This window comes from Lepidochelys olivacea (genome assembly GCF_965140295.1).
Source record: "Lepidochelys olivacea isolate rLepOli2 genome assembly, chromosome: 1".
In the NCBI taxonomy this organism is placed as follows: domain Eukaryota; kingdom Metazoa; phylum Chordata; order Testudines; family Cheloniidae; genus Lepidochelys; species Lepidochelys olivacea.
This window is the reverse complement of record NC_140411.1, coordinates 120,955,688-120,976,146: the sequence shown is the minus strand read 5'-3', so window position 1 is coordinate 120,976,146 and position 20,459 is coordinate 120,955,688. Positions and strand designations below refer to the sequence as shown.

At 45.0% G+C, this 20,459-nt stretch overlaps 1 protein-coding gene across 1 annotated transcript; it reads right to left on the bottom strand.

The window, feature by feature from the left end:
- Positions 1-220: 220 nt before the first annotated feature.
- Positions 221-5,893, bottom strand: LOC311519623 (lysozyme g-like). The gene is made up of 6 exons (XM_084626302.1): positions 5,635-5,893; positions 4,500-4,592; positions 3,869-3,970; positions 2,393-2,589; positions 1,280-1,418; positions 221-999 (listed from the first exon to the last, which is right to left on the bottom strand). Exons 2-6 carry the CDS (start codon positions 4,540-4,542, stop codon positions 866-868), a joined length of 615 nt encoding a protein of 204 aa, XP_084482428.1. The 5' UTR covers positions 4,543-4,592; positions 5,635-5,893; the 3' UTR covers positions 221-865.
- Between the last annotated feature and the right edge of the window lie 14,566 nt (positions 5,894-20,459).

The window sequence follows — 20,459 nt, the reverse complement described above, 5'->3', positions numbered from 1 at the left end:
GACTAATGTTTTCTCAAGTAGGTTATCACTCCTTTTCATTTAATGAGGTGGTAAGGCCTTTGGAAGCAGCAAAAAACCCCATAATCTCAGGTAGCATAATCTCGGGTAGCAATTTCTTTCATTCAATTCCCTTTTAAGTTTGTTTATCTGCTTTAAATGTATTGTTGTCCTTATCAAACATTGGTTAATACAACTGAAAAGATGAGCACTGGAGTCTTGCTTCATTTGCTAAATAACAATTTTTATTCAATTTTCATTTGCTTATTTCTGTTCAATTAAAAGCATTCATCCCAGGCTCTAGGCATTTCCATGCCAAAGTAAAAGATGTGTCAATAAAATCCCCACATACAATAAGTTTACAGATCTCTGTCCAGCTGCAATGAAAAATAAATTGGCAGACTAAATCACAAAAAGGTTGAAAATCCATGTTTCCTTCCCCAAAGAGATTACTTTTCCCTTTTTATTTCTTAAGACAACAGCAGATATTGAAATATACATATGATTAAAAAGGGGAAGGTAGAAGACTAACAGGAGATAGAGCAGCTTTAATAACTCAGAGAAATAATCAGAATAGGATGAGATATTATCAATACTCTGGTTAATGTTTCCTTTGGTTAGATAGAGGCCAACTGTTTTGAAGTTACCATATAACCAATGTTTTACTGATTGCAGAATTTAAAAATCTGGTGCCTGAGACCCCACCCCCTCTACTGAAGTAATTCTTCCCACTGCAGTCAGAGGGCCTATATGCATCAATATGGATTTTCAGGATACAGCTTTTAATCTTCTTCCAAACATACCTAATGAACGTCAGACTGATAATCAGATGCACCACAATGTATCTGAAAGAAGAGAACTCCCAGATTCAGTATCCATTTCTCTTATAAAACTTGGCTCGTGCAACGACATCATTGGCATAATCATCGCCAGGCGTGCCAATATCCATATTTACATAACTTCGGACATTTCCTAGTCCTCCGTTGTAGGCAGAAATCCCACCTGAAATGAAACACCAAAGTAGCTAACACAGTCAATATAAACTAGATTTGGGGGGGGGGTATAAATATTCCCCATGCAGTGTTAGAAACCTTTCACACAACACTGTGCTAAAGAATGGGACACCACTCAAACTCAAGAAGTAGACAAACAGCATCAGTGGTGAAAAATTATGTGAGATTCTTTTAAATGCTTATTATTCTAGAGTGTCAGTAACACAAACTTTCAAACATGATTTTTGCCAGAGATTTTCCCTTAATTCCTATACAAATCTACACTGTACCTTTCATCTGTTGTTCCTTTGTCCATCTGGGGAATTTTTTCTGGATTCCCTTAATCATACCAATAAGGATTTGTGTAGCATCAAGGAGATGATCTTCACCATTCCACTGTCCAACAATACTATGGTAGTTTTTATCAACCTAGAAGAGCCAGGGGGGAAAAGAGGATGTGTTTATGCAGTTTATTTTCCTCTCAATATACTCTACGTGATTTTAATTGTCAAATTTTGTTTGATAAATCAGTTTTTGGTCATTAATGTCCATGGATCTTCAGTGCACTTCCTGTTGTGCCTTGAGCACAGACACCGAGGGATAGTATATTGGACTGTGCTAATGAAAAAAGACTTATCTTAAAATGCTGCTTCTTTTCCATTTCAAGTTGTAGTTATGTATTTGGCTACCACTGCTACAGTGTCTGGTGCTGCAGTATGTGGGCCACACTTCCTGACCCACAGAGGAAAGTAAGGGCTTTATCCAGAAAATCTTTACTTCTCATCCTTAAAGATTTTCCTTCTGAGTAGTCTCACCGACTTCATTACAAACATATAATGCCACAGATGACAAGGGCCTGGCTAAATTCAAAGAAATGCAAAAGTTCAAAGTGAACCATAAGATTACACTCTGTTCTTTTGTTGTTGGATTATCACTGACAGTCTTATTTTATGGTGTTAGCCAGGTGCGTATATTAAACTCTGTTGTTATCATGAAGGACTCAGTGGCATGAGATTGTGGCTAAAGCCTGCCCTGTCATTCTGAGCCTGCCAGTTTTCATCTCATCTTTTTGTCTGATGCTTTCCCCCTAACTTGCTGCTGCCACTAAGTACTTCACTTTTCTTGTGTAGAAGGGTAAAATGTGCAGCCTCTTCAGGGACTTCCATTAACCCACAGAATGAACTGCTGTTCAAACTGAAGCACAAGAATCCCACTCTATCACCCCAGGTCTGACCTATGCCAGTGCGATGCGCCGCTGCCCCAGCAATAGTTCATTTTCTAGCAGTGTGCCAAGTATCAAGCTCAGACAGAGCTGCACTAGTAAGAAACGAAGCAGGCTCTCTTTGTTGAAACACTTGGATATACACTAGTATTTTATTCCTAGTTTATTGATCATTACTGACCTGCATTAAACCAAATGCATTGCCGTTATCGCCCCAGCCACCCTTTAGGAGAGTTCCAGCATGCGACTCCCGAGAGACGATACCAGCGATCACAGCTGGATCCACACATCTTTTTTTGCCAGCGCTCTTAATGATGGTTTTATATTTGTTCATATTATTTAAGTCCCTCTCAGCAATCTTTTCTGATGCAGGAACTCCTGTAGTAAATGTAAAAGTAAAGGTGTTTTCTTTAAGATTATTAAGTCAATGTGACATTTCAAAAGCCAAGAGCTCTGGTCTGCTATATGAGAGCCTTTGTGAGAGTTTCAGAGTAGCAGCCATGTTAGTCTGTATCCGCAAAAAGAACAGGAGGACTTGTGGCACCTTAGGTGCCACAAGTACTCCTTTTTGCGAGAGTTATGTGTGTTGTGAAAGCAAGGCAAAAACGAATTGTGCCCTGTGTAATTAACGTGTAAAAGCTGGTTTAATTTCTATATCTTTAGGTCCCAAGATGGAATGGGCTTGGGAAGAGTTGGAGAGAGAGCGTGTTCAGCCTCTGAAGAGAAACTGACAGCAACCTGTCGGTGTCTGGATGATGCAGGAGTGATGTTGAGAGGAGTCATATCTATCCCTCTATGGCCAGAAGGACAGGACTGTACTACGGTGTTTCAAAGCTGAGAGGGAGATTCAGAATGGTGGGATTCTTAGGGACAGATGTAGAAGACTTATGTAGAGGGGGACAACTGCAATTTGAGACAGTAGTTCCCAATAGTTGCACTTTTGCCTCAGTTTCTTTTGGAGTCTCAGGACCATTTCATGATACATTAGAAGGGAATCTCAATCCTACCCACAAAAGGAGGGTTTGGCATTAAGTCCAATTTTATTTGTAGAGCAAAAGAATAGGGAGCTCCTTTGATTTTCCCAGCAATACCGGATAAACTATTGATCTGATGTGCAAGTAGCGGGTGTAACATAATGAGGACTACCCAAGCAAATGGGATCACGAATTCCTCAGTACCAATCCCAGCTTTGCCACTGATTTGCTGAACAGCCTTAGGAAAATCATTTGTGTCAAATTTTAAAAAGTGACTGTTAATTTTGGATGCTTTAATCAGAGATACCTTGGGCCTGATTTTCAGAGATTCTGAACATTCACAGCTCCTGGTAAGTTTAATTAGAGATGCTTGTGTGAGCACTTCTGATAATTAGGCCGTAAATGTCTGAAGTTGGATACCTAAAGAATCAGAAGCCACCGGTGTAAACACTGACTTTTTAATTTCTGGACCATAATCATCCCAAGGTTTTATTAAGTTTTCCTCTCTGTCTTAGTTTCCTCATCTGTGAAATGAGGAGAATAATACTAGCCAATCAGAATGTTTTTGTGAGGTTTAATCAATTGATGCTTGTAAAAGCCCTTTGAAGGTGTAACGTACTATGGATCATTGTGACGACTCTGTGTGCTGAAGTACAGCAACAAAACAGCAGAATTATACTCACCACAGTAATTTAAACCTTCTTGTCTTGCAGTTTTACAGGAAGCCCCAGTGGTATCAACGTTGTTTATGTTACCAAAGCATCCAGTCTGACTCTCAGAAGTACCTGAAAAATTAAATGCAGTTATTTTACATTAAGCATCTATTGTGAACATAAGTAAAGCTAAGAGAATTCAAAGTCATAAACTAGACTCTGGTCCACTCTGAGATGGGGTACATTCCATTGTGGGTTGTTTTGGAAAAAGATCTTATGGAGAGGAGGACTTCTTAGACAGAAGACACTGCCTCAGTTGAGGGGGGAAGGCCTATGCAAAGAGATGTTTCTTTCACTGGTCTCTAAAAAAGGCCAGACATGAAAGTGTCCTGACCTCTATACCCCAGTGCTCCTCACTGGGAACACCTGATTCTCACTCCTTGCTAGAGTCATCCTTGATACTGAAAGCTGCATTGTCAAATATTGTTTGTCTATTCCATTTGCTGTTGCACCAAACTCATTCTTCCATGTCCGTAATTAGGTTTTGTAGGAGTGGTCAGAAAAATGCCTTAATCTCTTATCTCCCCATCCCTACAATCATCTCTTTACACTGTTGCTTTGGCACTGAGCTTAGTGAAGTAGATATGGACCTCAAACTCACCAAAAAGGGCAGCAAGGCCCAGAATCATCAGCGTTAGTAGCATGGGGACAGTTCTTCTCAAGCACCCAAGAGAGTCGGAAAATAAATCCAAGTCTGCAGAGAAACCAAAATATCAAAATGTACAGTACCACTGTGAAGAAGTACAAAGAAATGATTGGGTGCTTTCTTCACTGAATGTGCAAATACTGAGATACAAGGGAATTTTGTGTATTAGTGTATAAATACTGGGACTGAGGGCGCAATAATAACTCTGCCTCCCTTTGACACAGCACACAAATAAGGTCATTTCAATGTAGAAAAGATCTGAGAGAATAAACACAGCAAGTTGTAATTATTTAATTTTGATCATATTCATAATGTGCCTTTGTAGCATCTTAATAGCTTACTTCAAAATACAAACCCCAGTAATATTTGATCTGGAATTAGTAACATTCATAGTGTTCAAGGTGACCTGCTGCTGCTGCTACAAATGCACCTTTATTCTATGCCAGGGTCCCCTACACCCACTGTGCAGTTGATTGTTAATTGTTGTTGTCATTTCTATGAGCAGAGCACAGGAGATTATCACCTCTACCCTTTTTAGCAGTGCCAGGACTCTGGTTTTCTCTAAAGTAATTTGAATAATCAACGGATGCCTCATCGCTTCTATTCACTGTACAGCAGGGACACAGTAATAACCACTAAGGGTATGTCTGCACTATGAGCTAGGGGTGTGATTCCCAGCTTGCATAGACATTCTCTTGCTAGCTCTCATCAAGTAAATGCTCTAAAAATAGAGATGAAGCTACAGGAGCACAGTCAGCGGCGAGTGGCAGCATCGGTTAGCCGTGCTGAGTACATACCCATGGAGTTCAGGCAGGTTCTTACTCGGCACAGCTAGCCTGTGTGGCTGCTTGCCACTGCCCATGTTCCCACAACTAATTTTAGCACCCTAGAGCTAAAAGAGTGAGTGATTATATCTATGTGAGCTGAGAATCACACTCCTAGCTCATAGTGTAGACTTTGCCTAAAGGACAAATCCTGGAGTCTTTACTCAGGTAGAACTTATTTAATCTTTCATTACTACCCAGAGGATTTTCTAATGAACAGAATTCAGAATAGCTCCCATTCTGAATTAGCTTAATATTTTACTCACCTGTCTTCAGCTTCTCTTCTCCTAGAACATGGATGTTTTGAAGAGCTTTATATATGCTAGACAGTACTTCCCTGTTTACTCAGCATGTTCTTCTAGTATCAGATGTGATCAAATTTACTGTCAAGTTTCATAATGAGAACAAACTCCAGTAGGTGCTCTTGTGGGAGCTGGCATGAGGGCAGATGTAATCTTCCACTATTTGGCATGATTCAAATTTCAAAACAAACAAAAAACTCCTCTTCCCAGCAGTTCTCCCCTCCTCCCCTTCATTTTTCTCTGATTTCACAACCTCCTCCCTAAATGGTCTGTGGCAAAGTCCAAAGCAAAGTCAAGGCATTCACCCTCCCTGGGAATGTTTTTCCCCAGTCCGGTTCCGGTATCACAAACCCTTTTCAGGAGATTCTGTGGGAACAAACTAAAAACATTTTTCCTCCCTAGCAGGAACAACTAGTTCCTAGAGGGTGGGACCTCACTGCACACATCAATGGCTCCTTCCATTCCTCCATTCCACCCGAACCCTTACAAGTTATCCAGTGGGATGTCCACTTTCTTGGCTAACACACTGGAGGTTGAACTGGGGACCTCTAGAGCTAAAAGCATCAGCTGCTACAGATTGAGCTAAAGCTTTGTATTTGGTGACTGTTGCAACTCATCTCCTCTGTTTACTGGGCACAGAAGGGGACCTGGAACATGCTCATCAGAGGGTTACATTTGCACCCTCACACCCCCCTCTATTGCAGAGACACAGTGCAACCCCTCCCCCCCTAACAATCAGGGACTGCGTATAGTCCCCTGTTCTCCCCTTCCCTTCCACACCAGGAGTTCTGAGTCCCTCATTTCCCCCCAGCCTCCAGTGTAGGAAGCTTCCTTCCTTCAATGCTCCTCTGATTGGGCACACTTGCACTCTCCCCCACTATGGAGCAGGCTTTGGGGAGGCAGTATGCCAGGCATGAGGAAGGGAAGAAGCTTCCTCCTCTCTCTGCTGCCTCTGGCTTCTCCCATTGGCTGAACATCCACCCCACAGGCGGTAGGCAATTCTCAGAAGAGAGAGCAAGGAGCCACTTTTTAAGTGCAAATGGCTTTTCTGCTTTTCCCAAAAATCAGTAGGGCTCTGTCCATTGATGACTAGCATGTTCCCTGAAATACTGGAGGTGATCAGATGTGATGTTCAAAAGTTATCATGTTATATCCTGACAGAGCAATAACATTGAGTTGAGTGCAGGGTCAATTATTGATGAATATCTTGCTTAAGGCAACAAAACAAATGTAAGCAGAGTCAGGATGAGCTCCATCCTGACATCTGGTGGTGAGGTCTGGCAAAGAACTTCAGGGGCTGATCTCATTTGCATAGGCACACCCACCCGGCCTAGCATGAGCCCATAGCTGCCCAAACTGTCACTTTGGCTGCTGTGGGATCCCCATTGTCTCTGTTATTGGGGCAGGAAGAATAAATTGTTATTACCCTGACTATGGGAACTGTGCTTGGAACTGTACTGGGCCTTTTGTTATGATGGAGGGACTCGCCATCAACTAAGCAGCACTCACTAGGCAAGGGACATGGGTTCCAAAATTCTGTGAATTGAGAAAGGCTGGAGACAAGTATTAATATTTGGTGGCGTGAGTCTCTTGGTGAGGGCCTTATATGCTAATTGCACTTTTTTCTCTCTCCACTGTAGAATATTAGAGCTGATTTTGATTCCATTAGGAGTCTAGTTACAGGCTGCTGAGCTCACTTTGGGTTAATGGTGTACCAGCATTGAGGCTCCCCTACTACAAGCTGAATTCACCTAAGAGCTGAGATCACTGAGCGTTGTGTTAAGCAGTGGGGGAGCCTGAAGATATATTGTGGAGCAGTTTGCGGGAAGGCTGGAGTGCCTTGTGGACAGGCTGGTGGAGCAGTTCATAGGACAGCGGGAGCTGCTTGTGGGACGTGGAGCGGAGCAGTTCGTGGACCAGCTGGTGGAGCAGTTTGTGGGACAGTGGGAACTGCTTGTGGGCTGCAGAGCCGAGCTGAGCGAAGCAGTTCGTGGGGCGGCAGGCGGAGTGGAGCGAAGGCCTATGGAGCTGTGGGGCGGTCAGCTTCAGATCATGTAAGGTGCCCCTTACCTCTCTCTCTCTCTCCCCCCTCCCCGTCTCCACCCAGGTTGGGAGGTAAAGCTCTACAGATAAACTTTTGAACTCTGGGGCTGCCCTGACCAGGGACAGAGACTTTTGGGCCACTGGACTTTTGGGACTTTGGGTGATTTGGGGTTGCTGGACTCAAGAACCAAAGGGAAAAGGGCATGCCCCAATTTGCTTGGGGTGGGTTTTTTTGCTCATGGGTTGTGTTATGAATCCTGTTGGTGGTGTTTCCCCAACATAATGCCACATTGTTTCTTTCTGTTATTAAAAGGCTTTTTGCTACACTCAGACTATGTGCTTGTGAGAGGGGAAGTATTGCCTCTTGGAGGCGCCCAGCGGGGGTGGTATATATTTGTCCCAGGTCACTGGGTGGGGGCTCCAGCCAGTTTGCATTGTGTTATTGGAATGGATCCCCTAGATATTGAACCCGGCCCTCTTTGCTGCCAACTCTGACGAGCAGAAGGGTTACACAAATATTTAAAGTTCAGCTGAAATAGTGGACTGAGGAGTTATTTTTGTCCTACTCTTTTATTACCTAACTCGTGTGAGGGAGTGAAAACCCCAGTTGACTCCAGCTGATGCAATCTGTTCTGTTGACATTGGCTTTGCAATACTCAGCCCTGGTCTACACTAGGACTTTAGGTCAAATTTAGCAGCGTTAAATCGATTTAAACCTGCACCCGTCCACACAGTGAAGCCCTTTATTTCGACTTAAAGGGCTCTTAAAATCGATTTCTTTACTCCACCCCTGACAAGTGGATTAGCGCTTAAATCGACGTTCCCGGCTCGAATTTGGGGTACTGTGGACACAATTCGATGGTATTGGCCTCCGGGAGCTATCCCAGAGTGCTCCATTCTGACCGCTCTGGACAGCACTCTCAACTCAGATGCACTGGCCAGGTAGACAGGAAAAGAACCGCAAACTTTTGAATCTCATTTCCTGTTTGGCCAGCGTGGCAAGCTGCAGGTGACCATGCAGAGCTCATCAGCACAGGTGACCATGATGGAGTCCCAGAATCGCAAAAGAGCTCCAGCATGGACCGAACGGGAGGTACGGGATCTGATCGCTGTTTGGGGAGAGGAATCCGTGCTATCAGAACTCCGTTCCAGTTTTCGAAATGCCAAAACCTTTGTGAAAATCTCCCAGGGCATGAAGGACAGAGGCCATAACAGGGACCCGAAGCAGTGCCGCATGAAACTGAAGGAGCTGAGGCAAGCCTACCAGAGAGGTGAACAGCCGCTCTGGGTCAGAGCCCCAAACATGCCGCTTCTATGATGAGCTGCATGCCATTTTAGGGGGTTCAGCCACCACTACCCCAGCCGTGTTGTTTGACTCCTTCAATGGAGATGGAGGCAATACAGAAGCAGGTTTTGGGGACGAAGAAGATAGCTCACAGCAAGCAAGCGGAGAAACTGGTTTTCCCGACAGCCAGGAACTGTTTCTCACCCTAGACCTGGAGCCAGTAGCCCCCGAACCCACCCAAGGCTGCCTCCTGGACCCAGCAGGCGGAGAAGGGACCTTTGGTGAGTGTACCTTTTAAAATGCTATACATGGTTTAAAAGCAAGCATGTGAAAGGATTACTTTGCCCTGGCATTTGCGGTTCTCCTAGATGTAGTCCTAAAGCCTTTGCAAAAGGTTTCTGGGGAGGGCAGCCTTATTGCGTCCTTCATGGTAGGACACTTTACCACTCCAGGCCAGTAACACGTACTCGGGAATCACTGTAGAACAAAGCATTGCAGTGTATGTTTGCTGGCATTCAACCAAAATCCGTTCTTTATCTCTCTGTGTTATCCTCAGGATAGTGAGATATAATTCATGGTCACCTGGTTGAAATAGAGTGCTTTTCTTCAGGGACACTCAGAGGTGCCCGTTCCTGCTGGGCTGTTTGCCTGTGGCTAAACAGAAATGTTCCCCGCTGTTAGCCACAGGGAGGGGGGAAGGTTGAGGGGGTAGTCATGCGGTGGGAGGAGGCAAAATGCGACCTTGTAACGAAAGCACATGTGCTATGTATGTAATGTTAACAGCAAGGTTTACCCTGAAAGAGTGTAGCGACTGTTTTATAAAATGTGTCTTTTTAAATACCGCTGTCCCTTTTTTTTTCTCCACCAGCTGCATGTGTTTCAATGATCACAGGATCTTCTCCTTCCCAGAGGCTAGCGAAGCTTAGAAAGAAAAAAAAACGCACTCGCGATGAAATGTTCTCCAAGCTCATGCTGTCCTCCCACACTGACAGAGCACAGACGAATGCGTGGAGGCAAATAATGTCAGAGTGCAGGAAAGCACAAAATGACCGGGAGGAGAGGTGGCGGGCTGAAGAGAGTAAGTGGCGGGCTGAAGAAAGGGCTGAAGCTCAAATGTGGCGGCAGCGTGATGAGAGGAGGCAGGATTCAATGCTGAGGCTGCTGCAGGACCAAACCAGTATGCTCCAGTGTATGGTTGAGCTGCAGCAAAGGCAGCTGGAGCACAGACTGCCACTGCTGCCCCTCTGTAACCAACCGCCCTCCTCCCCAAGTTCCATAGCCTCCACACCCAGACGCCCAAGAACGCAGTGGGGGGGCCTCCGGCCAACCAGCCACTCCACCACAGAGGATTGCCCAAAAAAAAGAAGGCTGTCATTCAATAAATTTTAAAGTTGTAAACTTTTAAAGTGCTGTGCTTAAAGTGCTGTGTGGCATTTTCCTTCCCTCCTCCACCACCCCTCCTGGGATACCTTGGTAGTCATCTCCCTGTTTGTGTGATGAATGAATAACGAATGCATGACTGTGAAGCAGCAATGACTTTATTGCCTCTGCAAGCGGTGATTAAAGGGAGGAGGGGAGGGTGGTTAGCTTACAGGGAAGTAGAGTGAACCAAGGGGCGGGGGGTTTCATCAAGGAGAAACAAACAGAACTTTCACACTGTAGCCTGGCCAGTCATGAAACTGGTTTTCAAAGCTTCTCTGATGCGTACCGCGCCCTCCTGTGCTCTTCTAACCACCCTGGTGTCTGGCTGCGCGTAACCAGCAGCTAGGCGATTTGCCTCAGCCTCCCACCCCACCATAAACGTCTCCCCCTTACTCTCACAGATATTGTGGAGCACACAGCAAGCAGTAATAACAGTGGGAATATTGGTTTCGCTGAGGTCTAAGCGAGTCAGTAAACTGCGCCAGCGTGCCTTTAAACGTCCAAATGCACATTCTACCACCATTCTGCACTTGCTCAGCCTGTAGTTGAACAGCTCCTGACTACTGTCCAGGCTGCCTGTGTACGGCTTCATGAGCCATGGCATTAAGGGGTAGGCTGGGTCCCCAAGGATACATATAGGCATTTCAACATCCCCAACAGTTATTTTCTGATCTGGGAATAAAGTCCCTTCCTGCAGCTTTTGAAACAGACCAGAGTTCCTGAAGATGCGAGCATCATGCACCTTTCCCGGCCATCCCACGTTGATGTTGGTGAAACGTCCCTTGTGATCTACCAGAGCTTGCAGCACTATCGAAAAGTACCCCTTGCGGTTTATGTACTCGGCGGCTTGGTGCTCCGGTGCCAAGATAGGGATATGGGTTCCGTCTATAGCCCCACCACAGTTAGGGAATCCCATTGCAGCAAAGCCATCCACTATGACCTGCACATTTCCCAGGGTCACTACCCTTGATATCAGCAGATCTTTGATTGCGTGAGCTACTTGCATAACAGCAGCCCCCACAGTAGATTTGCCCACTCCAAATTGATTCCCAACTGACCGGTAGCTGTCTGGCGTTGCAAGCTTCCACAGGGCTATCGCCACTCGCTTCTCAACTGTGAGGGCTGCTCTCATCCTGGTATTCATGCGCTTCAGGGCAGGGGAAAGCAAGTCACAAAGTTCCATGAAAGTGCCCTTACGCATGCGAAAGTTTCGGAGCCACTGGGAATCGTCCCAGACCTGCAACACTATGCGGTCCCACCAGTCTGTGCTTGTTTCCCGAGCCCAGAATCGGCGTTCCACAGCATGAACCTGCCCCATTAGCACCATGATGCATGCATTGTCAGGGCCCATGCTTTCAGAGAAATCTGTGTCCATGTCCTGATCACTCATGGGACCGCGCTGACGTCGCCTCCTCGCCCGGTATCGCGTTGCCATGTTCTGGTGCTGCATATACTGCTGGATAATGCGTGTGGTGGTTAATGTGCTCCTAATTGCCAAAATGAGCTCAGCGGCCTCCATGCTTGCCTTGGTATGGCGTCCGCACAGAAAAAAGGCGCGGAACGATTGTCTGCCGTTGCTCTGACGGAGGGAGGGGCGACTGACGACACGGCTTACAGGGTTGGCTTCAGGGAGCTAAAATCAACAAAGGGTGTGCCTGTACATCAAGGAGTATTTCAGGCAGGACTGCACGGAGGGTTCCAATAAGAAATGGTGCACCTAAGTTATCGTTGTTATTGGAACAAGGAGGTTAGCCTGGCCTCTGATTGATACATGGCTAGATTTACCTCGCTGCACCTTCTCTGTGAGTGACTGCAGTGTGATCTAGACAGGGGAGGAGGAAAATGAGTACAAAACAAATCTGGTCTCTTTCTTGTTTTGATCCACTCCATCTATCTTTTACATCTTTGGCTGGCAGCAGACGGTGCAGAAGGACTGCATGCCATCCACATCTCATGGCTGCTTGGCAGAAGATGGTACAGTACGACTGCTAGCCATCTTCATCTCTTGCCTGCCTGGCATAAGATGGTACAATACGACTGCTAGCAGTCCATATCGCCTGCCCGCTCACCATAAGACGGTTCAATAGGACTGCAGGACTAAAGAGAATGACCTGGTCAAGTCACTCCAAATTTAGTCCCTGCGCCCATGTCTGCCCAGGCGCTCCCAGCCGACGTGGCCAGGAGCACCTCGGACACGACGAGGACGACTACCAATCGTATTGCACCGTCTGCTGCCAGAAGGCAATGGGTTGCTGCTACTGTGCAGCAAAGCCATACCGCGTCTGCCAGCACCCAGGAGACATAGGGTGACGGTTACCTGAGCTGGCTCCATGCTTGCCGTGGTATGGTGTCTGCACAGGTAACTCATGAAAAAAGGTGCGAAACGATTGTCTGCCCTTGCTTTCACGGAGGGAGGGAGGGAACGGGGGCCTGACGACACGTACCCAGAACCACCCGCGACAATGTTTTAGCCCCATCAGAGTGCTCCATTGTGAGTGCTCTGGACAGCACTCTCAGATGCCCGATTGTTTGCCATTGCTCTGACGCTGGGAGGGGCGCTTACAGGGTTGGCTTCAGGGAGCTAAAATCAACAAAGGGGGTGGCTTTACATCAAGGAGTATTTCAGGCAGGACTTCACGAAGGGTTCCAATAAGAAATGGTGCACCTAAGTTATTGTCGTTATTGGAACAAGAAGGTTAGCCTGGCCTCTGATTGATACATGGCTAGATTTACCTCGCTGCACCTTCTCTGTAAGTGACTGCAGTGTGATCTAGAAGAATGAGTCCCCTAGACAGGGGAGGGGGGGAAGCAAATGAGTACAAAACAAATCTGGTCTATTTCTTGTTTTGATCCACTCCATCTATCTTTTACATCTTTGGCTGGCAGCAGACGGTGCAGAAGGACTGCATGCCATCCACATCTCATGGCTGCTCGGCAGAAGATGGTACAGTACGACTGCTAGCAGTCCGTATCGCCTGCCCGCTCACCATAAGACGGTTCAATAGGACTGACTGCAGGACTAAAGAGAATGACCTGCTCAAGTCACTCCAAATTTAGTCCCTGCGCCCATGTCTGCCCAGGCGCTCCTGATCGACCTCACAGAGGCGACCAGGAGCACCTCAGACATGACGATGACGGCTACCAGTCGTACTGTACCGTCTGCTGCCACAAGGCAAGGGGTTGCTGCTACTGTGTAGCAATGCCGTACCGCGTCTGCCAGCACCCAGGAGACATAGGGTGACGGTTACCTGAGCGGGCTCCATGCTTGCCGTGGTATGGCGTCTGCACAGGTAACTCAGGAAAAAAGGCGCGAAATGATTGTCTGCCCTTGCTTTCACGGGGGGAGGGAGGGAACGGGGGCCTGACGATATGTACCCAGAACCACCCGCGACAATGTTTTAGCCCCATCAGGCATTGGGATCTCAACCCAGAATTCCAATGGGCAGCGGAGACTGCGGGAACTGTGGGATAGCTACCCACAGTGCAACGCTCCGGAAGTCGACGCTTGCCTCGGTACTGTGGAAGCGCTCCGCCGAGTTAATGCACTTAATGCACTTAGAGCATTTTCTGTGGGGACACACACACTCGAATATATAAAACCGATTTCTAAAAAACCGACTTCTATAAATTCGACCTAATTTCGTAGTGTAGACATACCCTCATTCACTTTTGGCCACTGTTAGGTTTTCGTTGTTGTTGTTTTTTAAACCCTGAAGATGGGAAATAGTAATTTCTGCCGTGCAATAAGACTACATTCCATTCTGGAATAATGCAGAAAGGTTTATTTCAGCACATCTCTCGGGAGCAATGGGGAGAAAATTGCAGGCCCGTATCTTTGAGTGTACAATGCAGGCACTTTAGGCATTTTCATGATGTCATGGATTTTAGTGATTTTTTTTAAATGTTGGGGCATTGTTCTTTACTGAATTTGCAAACACTGAGATACACAGTAGAAGACAGCCAAGAGAATACATTCTGAATCAAGCTGCAATAATGCAGTTTTGTTGACATTCATATATTGTCTTTCATGGAACATATTAACAGCTTATTTCCAAATACAAATCCTGGTAATATTTGATCTGGACTTCATATTATTAATAGTGTTTAGTATGACCTACTGCTGCTGTATATGTACTTTTATTCTATGCCAAGGTACCCTACACACTCTGTGCAGATGTTTACTAAATTCATTATTTCTTTGAGCAGGGCACAGGGCGTACCCAAACCCCCTTGTAGCTGCTCTATGGCTCTAGTTTTCTAAAAAGTAATCTGAATAATAAGCAGATGCCTCTTATCTTGACGTCACTGTACAGCAGAGACACAATCACTAAAGGACAAATTCTGGAGTCTTTTCTCAAGCAGAGCTTTCATTGAATTCAATGAGTAAGGAATTGCCCTTCCATTACCACCCATAGGATTTTACTCATGAGCAGAATTGAGACTAGGTCCCACTCTGAATGATCTTGGTATTTCACTCACCTGTCTTCAGTTTCTCTTCTCCTAGAAGGTGGTTGTTTTGAAGAGCTTTATATACACTAGGAGGTTCCTTCACTCTTTATTCAAAACAACCATATCAGATGAGATACACATTTCAAGATTATAATTAAAACAAACCAGCATCTGTCATTATGAGAGTTTGTCTTTGGAAAGGTATAACCTCAGTTCCGCTTTGTGGCAAGATTCAGATTTCAAAAGAAACAAATTCCCCTTCCCATGTGTTCTACTTTTCATTAGTTTTCTCTCCCTCCAGTCTGTGACAAAATCCAAAGCAAAGATGAGGCATTCATCCTCTCTCCAGGAATGTATTGCCCAGTTTTGTTGTGGTGTCACAGACCCCCTCAGGCGGGACTGTGGCAACAAACAAACAAAAAGCATTTCCCCTTCCAGGCAGGGGAATCTAATCACTAGAGGATGGCGCACTTCATTGCTGCTGTTGTCCAAGCTCATTGCACATACCAGAGGCTCCTTGCATTCCTCTGTTTGCCCCACAAGCTGGGTGTGAGATGGCTGCCTTCTTGGCTGACATCCCAGGGGCTGAACTGGGAACTTCAAGAGCTAAAAGCATAAGCTACCAAAGCTTGAACTAAAGAACAACACTGGACCTGGTGACTGTTACAACACATATCCTCTACTTATTGGGCACAGAGGTGGTCCTGTAGTACACACTCACTACATCACTGCATATGCACCCTCCCATCTCTCTCTATTTTAGGGACTCCTTGCAAACTCCCCCTTCATGCCAGGGGCTGTATTTGCCCCCCACATTCTCCTCTTCCCTTCATGCCATGGCTCTGTGTCCCTCATTTTCACTACCCTCAGCCTTCAGTGAAGGAGACTTAATTCCATTAATGCCCCTGGATGGAAAGGGACAGGTGTATGGCTGGTATCTTCTCTACTTCTCTTTCTCCCCCTAACCATAAAGCAGGTTTGGTGAGGCAACATGCTTGGAAGGAATGAAGACGTCTCCTTTTCTCTCCTCTACCTCTGACTCCCTCGGCTGGCTCAGCGTCCACCCCAGAACTGTTAGGTAAGTCTCAGCATTGAGAGTAAGGAGCAACGTTAAGGGCAAATGGCTTGGAACTTGTGGGAAAAACTTTTTTTTTTCCTGAGGCCCAGTATGGAGAAATCGGAAATTTGAGGGAAAATTGAAAAGAAACGGTTCTATGAAATATTTTCTCTCAGAACGAACAGTGAAAAAGTTTTAGAGGGATGTTTAAAATAAACTGCTGCCCATCCGCCCTTCAAAATGCTTTGTAATAATAACTAATAATTATGCAAAATGAATAAAACATGAGTTTTGTCTATATCAGCATGACAATGTCAGGTCAGGTCTATTCACATACTAATTCTGAGCCCAAAGGATATAACCTTCCTTTTAGTTTATAACAATAGTGGTGCTTTCTACTTTCAACATTTTATATTTGTTTCCTATGTGCCAAGAGGTTACAAAGAAGCACTTAAATACCTTAATGTGAAACTGCAGCTCCAGACCTAATACTAGCTATATTCGCCCTTAGTATTCGGATTAACACTAAAGAATCTGTACATATCTATCTCATCAGTATTCCAAACAGTACTTTCTTTATGTGCTAGCTAAATTATACAGAATACATTTCTGATTATTAAAGGAGTAAATAAAGTTTAGCTTTGATAAGCAAGTACCTACTACAGATATTTCAATTTTTTCCAGAATTTCCATTTTCATAGGGGAAAAGGGTATTTTTTCCCCTGCCTTCAAAATTTCTGGAAATGTTACATCCCTAGCTCTGCCTATTGATGCCTAGAACATTCCCTGGAATTTTGGAGGTGATCAGATGTGGTGCTCAAAAGTTATCTCATTACATCCAGAGACATGCCATCAAGATGAACGTAGGGCATAGTGCATTTGCTTTAATCACCTTTACGTGGTGAAAGCCCCATCAAATAGCCCACAGCTGTGAGCCATACTGCAAACACTGTGTAGCATGGCTGTACTGCAGGGTACAGTATCACCTGCTGTGGACGGGGGACTCTTGTTTCAGCCCCTGGAAGCTGCAGTGATTCTTGCTGCCACCAATATGACAGGAGTCACAGGGTTTAGAGCAGTGAGGTGGGAATCGGCTGGTGAATGAGAGTGTGGGTTAAACACCCCACTGTCTTCCTGAAACCATTTCCTCTCTAGCTAGCTGTGTTTGATGATCCAAGGTTTGTGCACTAGGTACAAATCTGGCACAGGATAGCGCTGGCCCCAGAGGCTTCCCTTACCAGGCCTAAAAGGCTGGTATGCCATGTTACACGCTATGCGGTGTTTGCCTTGTGTACGAGGGGCCTGTGACCTTCATTTATGGTGGTATTGACCTCTCTTGTGGCCCTATCTGTTCACTGATCCCTGGCTTGGATATAACAGTTAATGGGTATTTTTTTCCACCTTTCATGAGGATATGCAGGATTGAGTGTCCCCCGTCACTGACAACACTTTCATTATACATACTAATTTACCATGCTAGTAACTATTGGATGACTGACACATCTGCATATGAAGTGATGTTCTACACTTCTGGGTTCTTCTGAAATTTGGTTTGTCTATTGTTCAAACAATAATCATACACCCAGACTCTTGATCACACTGTGTGGGATGCATTCACACACTCAAGGATGAAATATTTCTGTTTGTGGAGCGTTGCCAGGAATCATCAGGCCAGGGAATTTCTGATTTGTACTTGCAAGAATAAATAATTATTCATTATTCTGCGAGCATTAGGCTTCGTCTTTAATTTCACAACCTCCCTGCCAAGAGGTTAGTGGCTTTGCATAAAACTTGGACTCCAGGTTACTCCTGCACAATACACTTCATTAACAAAATGATGATTGTGCAAATGTACTTTCCTCACAAGAATACAAACTGGCAGGCTTCCCAGAAAAGGAGATGAGAGGCTTTGGAAAGACCAGGGTCAGATTTCCAAAGTCTGTCTCTTTAAAACTTGCAGAAATAGGCCTCTTAGCTCTCGTTTTATTACAGTGCCTCCCGCAAGTTGCCTCTTTCCTACTAAAGTCAGTATCTGCCGCCATTGGGCTTTGTTTTCACTTCCAGTTAACTCAAGTGTTGCTTCAAATGTCTCGACCTGCCGACACACAAAAACCACTCTCTCAGGTTTGGTGATTCTTTTAACTCAAGCTGGCTTACCTAAGAGTGGCGTAGGCTAAAGCTCGAGTAAGCCCAACCTGTCTGAGCAAGTCTGTAGGGTTGATGCAGGCTGCCATAACGAGTGCCACAAGTCTTACAATGCCTTCCCATAATCCTCTTCCCCACACTGCGCTGTTCATCTAGGCAGGTTCCGTGTTTGAAACCCACATTCACATGTAGCTTTCAGTATAAACAACAGCATGTCTCCAACTCTGGTACATAACTCTCTCTGATTGAAATGGCATCCAAGAAGACCTCTTGCTAGCATGCTGCCAGCTAACCAGAGGCTGACACCCAGGTTCTGGGGGCCCTCTGGTGTGAGGCCAGCAAGAAGATGATTTTGAGAGCGAGACCTGGAATTCATCGTTCTGTGACGACATCTCCAAGAAGCATGCAGAGCAAGGGCACCATCAGATGGGATCTTTGTGGCAGGAGAAGGTCAAGAATATTAAGAGTCAGTAGTGGAAGGCCAAGGACAATAATTCCAAGTCTGGTAACTCCATAAGAGTGATCAGCACTTCTCCAAACACAGAGCCCAATTTCATGATGGATGGGTTAAGGGCTCTAGACAGGTTCCTTGGTAGACCAGGCTGCCAGTACAGGGCATGTATCCCAGCGCAATCTACAACCCACTCTTGGGCAAAGTACTTTTCCTTCTCCTCACATATTGGGGTATGCTGTGCACTGCACAATATAACATGAAGGGTATTCTACACACTGCACCCCAAATGGTGTAGCCAATTAGTTCATTTTATTTTCATGTATTCTTGGGTGATGTTCTGATTAACTGATATGTCAAGTCATACATAAGCGTTGTATGCTGAATAGATTTAAGTTGTATGATCATAGAAGTATAAGATTGATAAGCCTTTAGGAGTGATAAATATGCATTAGGTATCTAAGTAAAGCAGGGATGATACCCAAGACTTACAGGCTCAGGCCTATAAGATTTTGGCTTTAGCCATACTAGGCCATGGCTTAACAAATACTTGACATAGGGTCATTTTTGGGTCACCTACTTATGTCACAAGATCACAAGACTACTGGAAAGATGTGCCATCAGGTAATGTTGCAGAAATTGACCGCAATGTACTACAAATAACCTATGAAAAACAGGGCCTCCCAATATTCTTGGAGTGCAGAAATACAGGTAAGGGAAAAGAGGGTTGACGCTTTCATGCACATGTGTAGAGTGTTAGGTGTAGTCAAAATTACAATATAAAAGGGGGCTTCCAGATGGGATAAAATTGGGACCTACAGGAAAACCCCAGCAGGAACCATTCCTCTGCTGATGATCAATTGTTGAAGAATCCATCAGACCATAAGGGCTGGTCTACACTACAGCTGTAAGTCGACGTAAGTTACGCTACTGAAGTCGACCTAACTTAGGTTCACTTACAGCGATGTCTACACCGTGCTGTGTCAACATGAGATGCTCTCCTGCTGACTTACCTTACATATTCTGGGGAGGTGGAGTACAGAAGTCAACAGCAGAGTGCTCTGCCGATCTAGACATAAGTATAGACATGGCCTAAGAATATTTTTGAGGCTGTGAGTATGACTATATTTGTAACTTGTGTAGGCGAGCTTGTGGGATTGATATATGCTTGGATAATCATAACCTTGTTTGTAATTGTAATAAACTTGTAAGACAGACTAGAATTTGTATTTGTGAATGAATGTGCCTCTATCCTTGGTCTTCATGGGTTCCTAGAGGCTCTAAATCTGAAACAAGTAACAGAGGTGACTTTCACTCTGTTGAGCTTGAAAATGTAGAGAATTAAGCTGAATCCATGGTGGTGTAAGATAGCATCCTTAAATCTATTCTAAATAAAATAAAAGGCTACAGAATGGTGTTTGACGCTCTAGAGAACACAGAAAAGACAATGGAGATAAAGACTGCTTTAAACATTATGGGTGTAATTAATTGATGAAAAATCATTTCATGTAGGCAAAAGAGTGCGTTATGCTCACAGTAACTAGAAGAGGGAGCTTTCTTTTTTCGCTTATGCTTGTTATTGCATTATTGTGTGGTTTTGCTTGTCCATTTATGTAATGTTGTAAGAACTGAGTTCAGGAAAAATTGAAAGGGGAAATTATTAAAGTAGTTCCAAATAGATAATAGCACTTGTGTGTGAGGGAACCGTATGGATAGAGACCCTATCAGGTGTGGCAGAGTGAGTCAGACGGTTAACAGTCATTAATAAGCTCCCCAAACTTTGGACTCCTCTGGACTGCACTACCGATGGAGGATTAAGGAAAAGTGTGTGGGGTAACCTAGGTCACCGCCCCTCCTCTCAGTGTGCTCTGGCTGCTAACAGCTGAAGGGGAAGTAAGCACCACAAGCACTTCTCAGTAGGGAAAATCCCCATATGA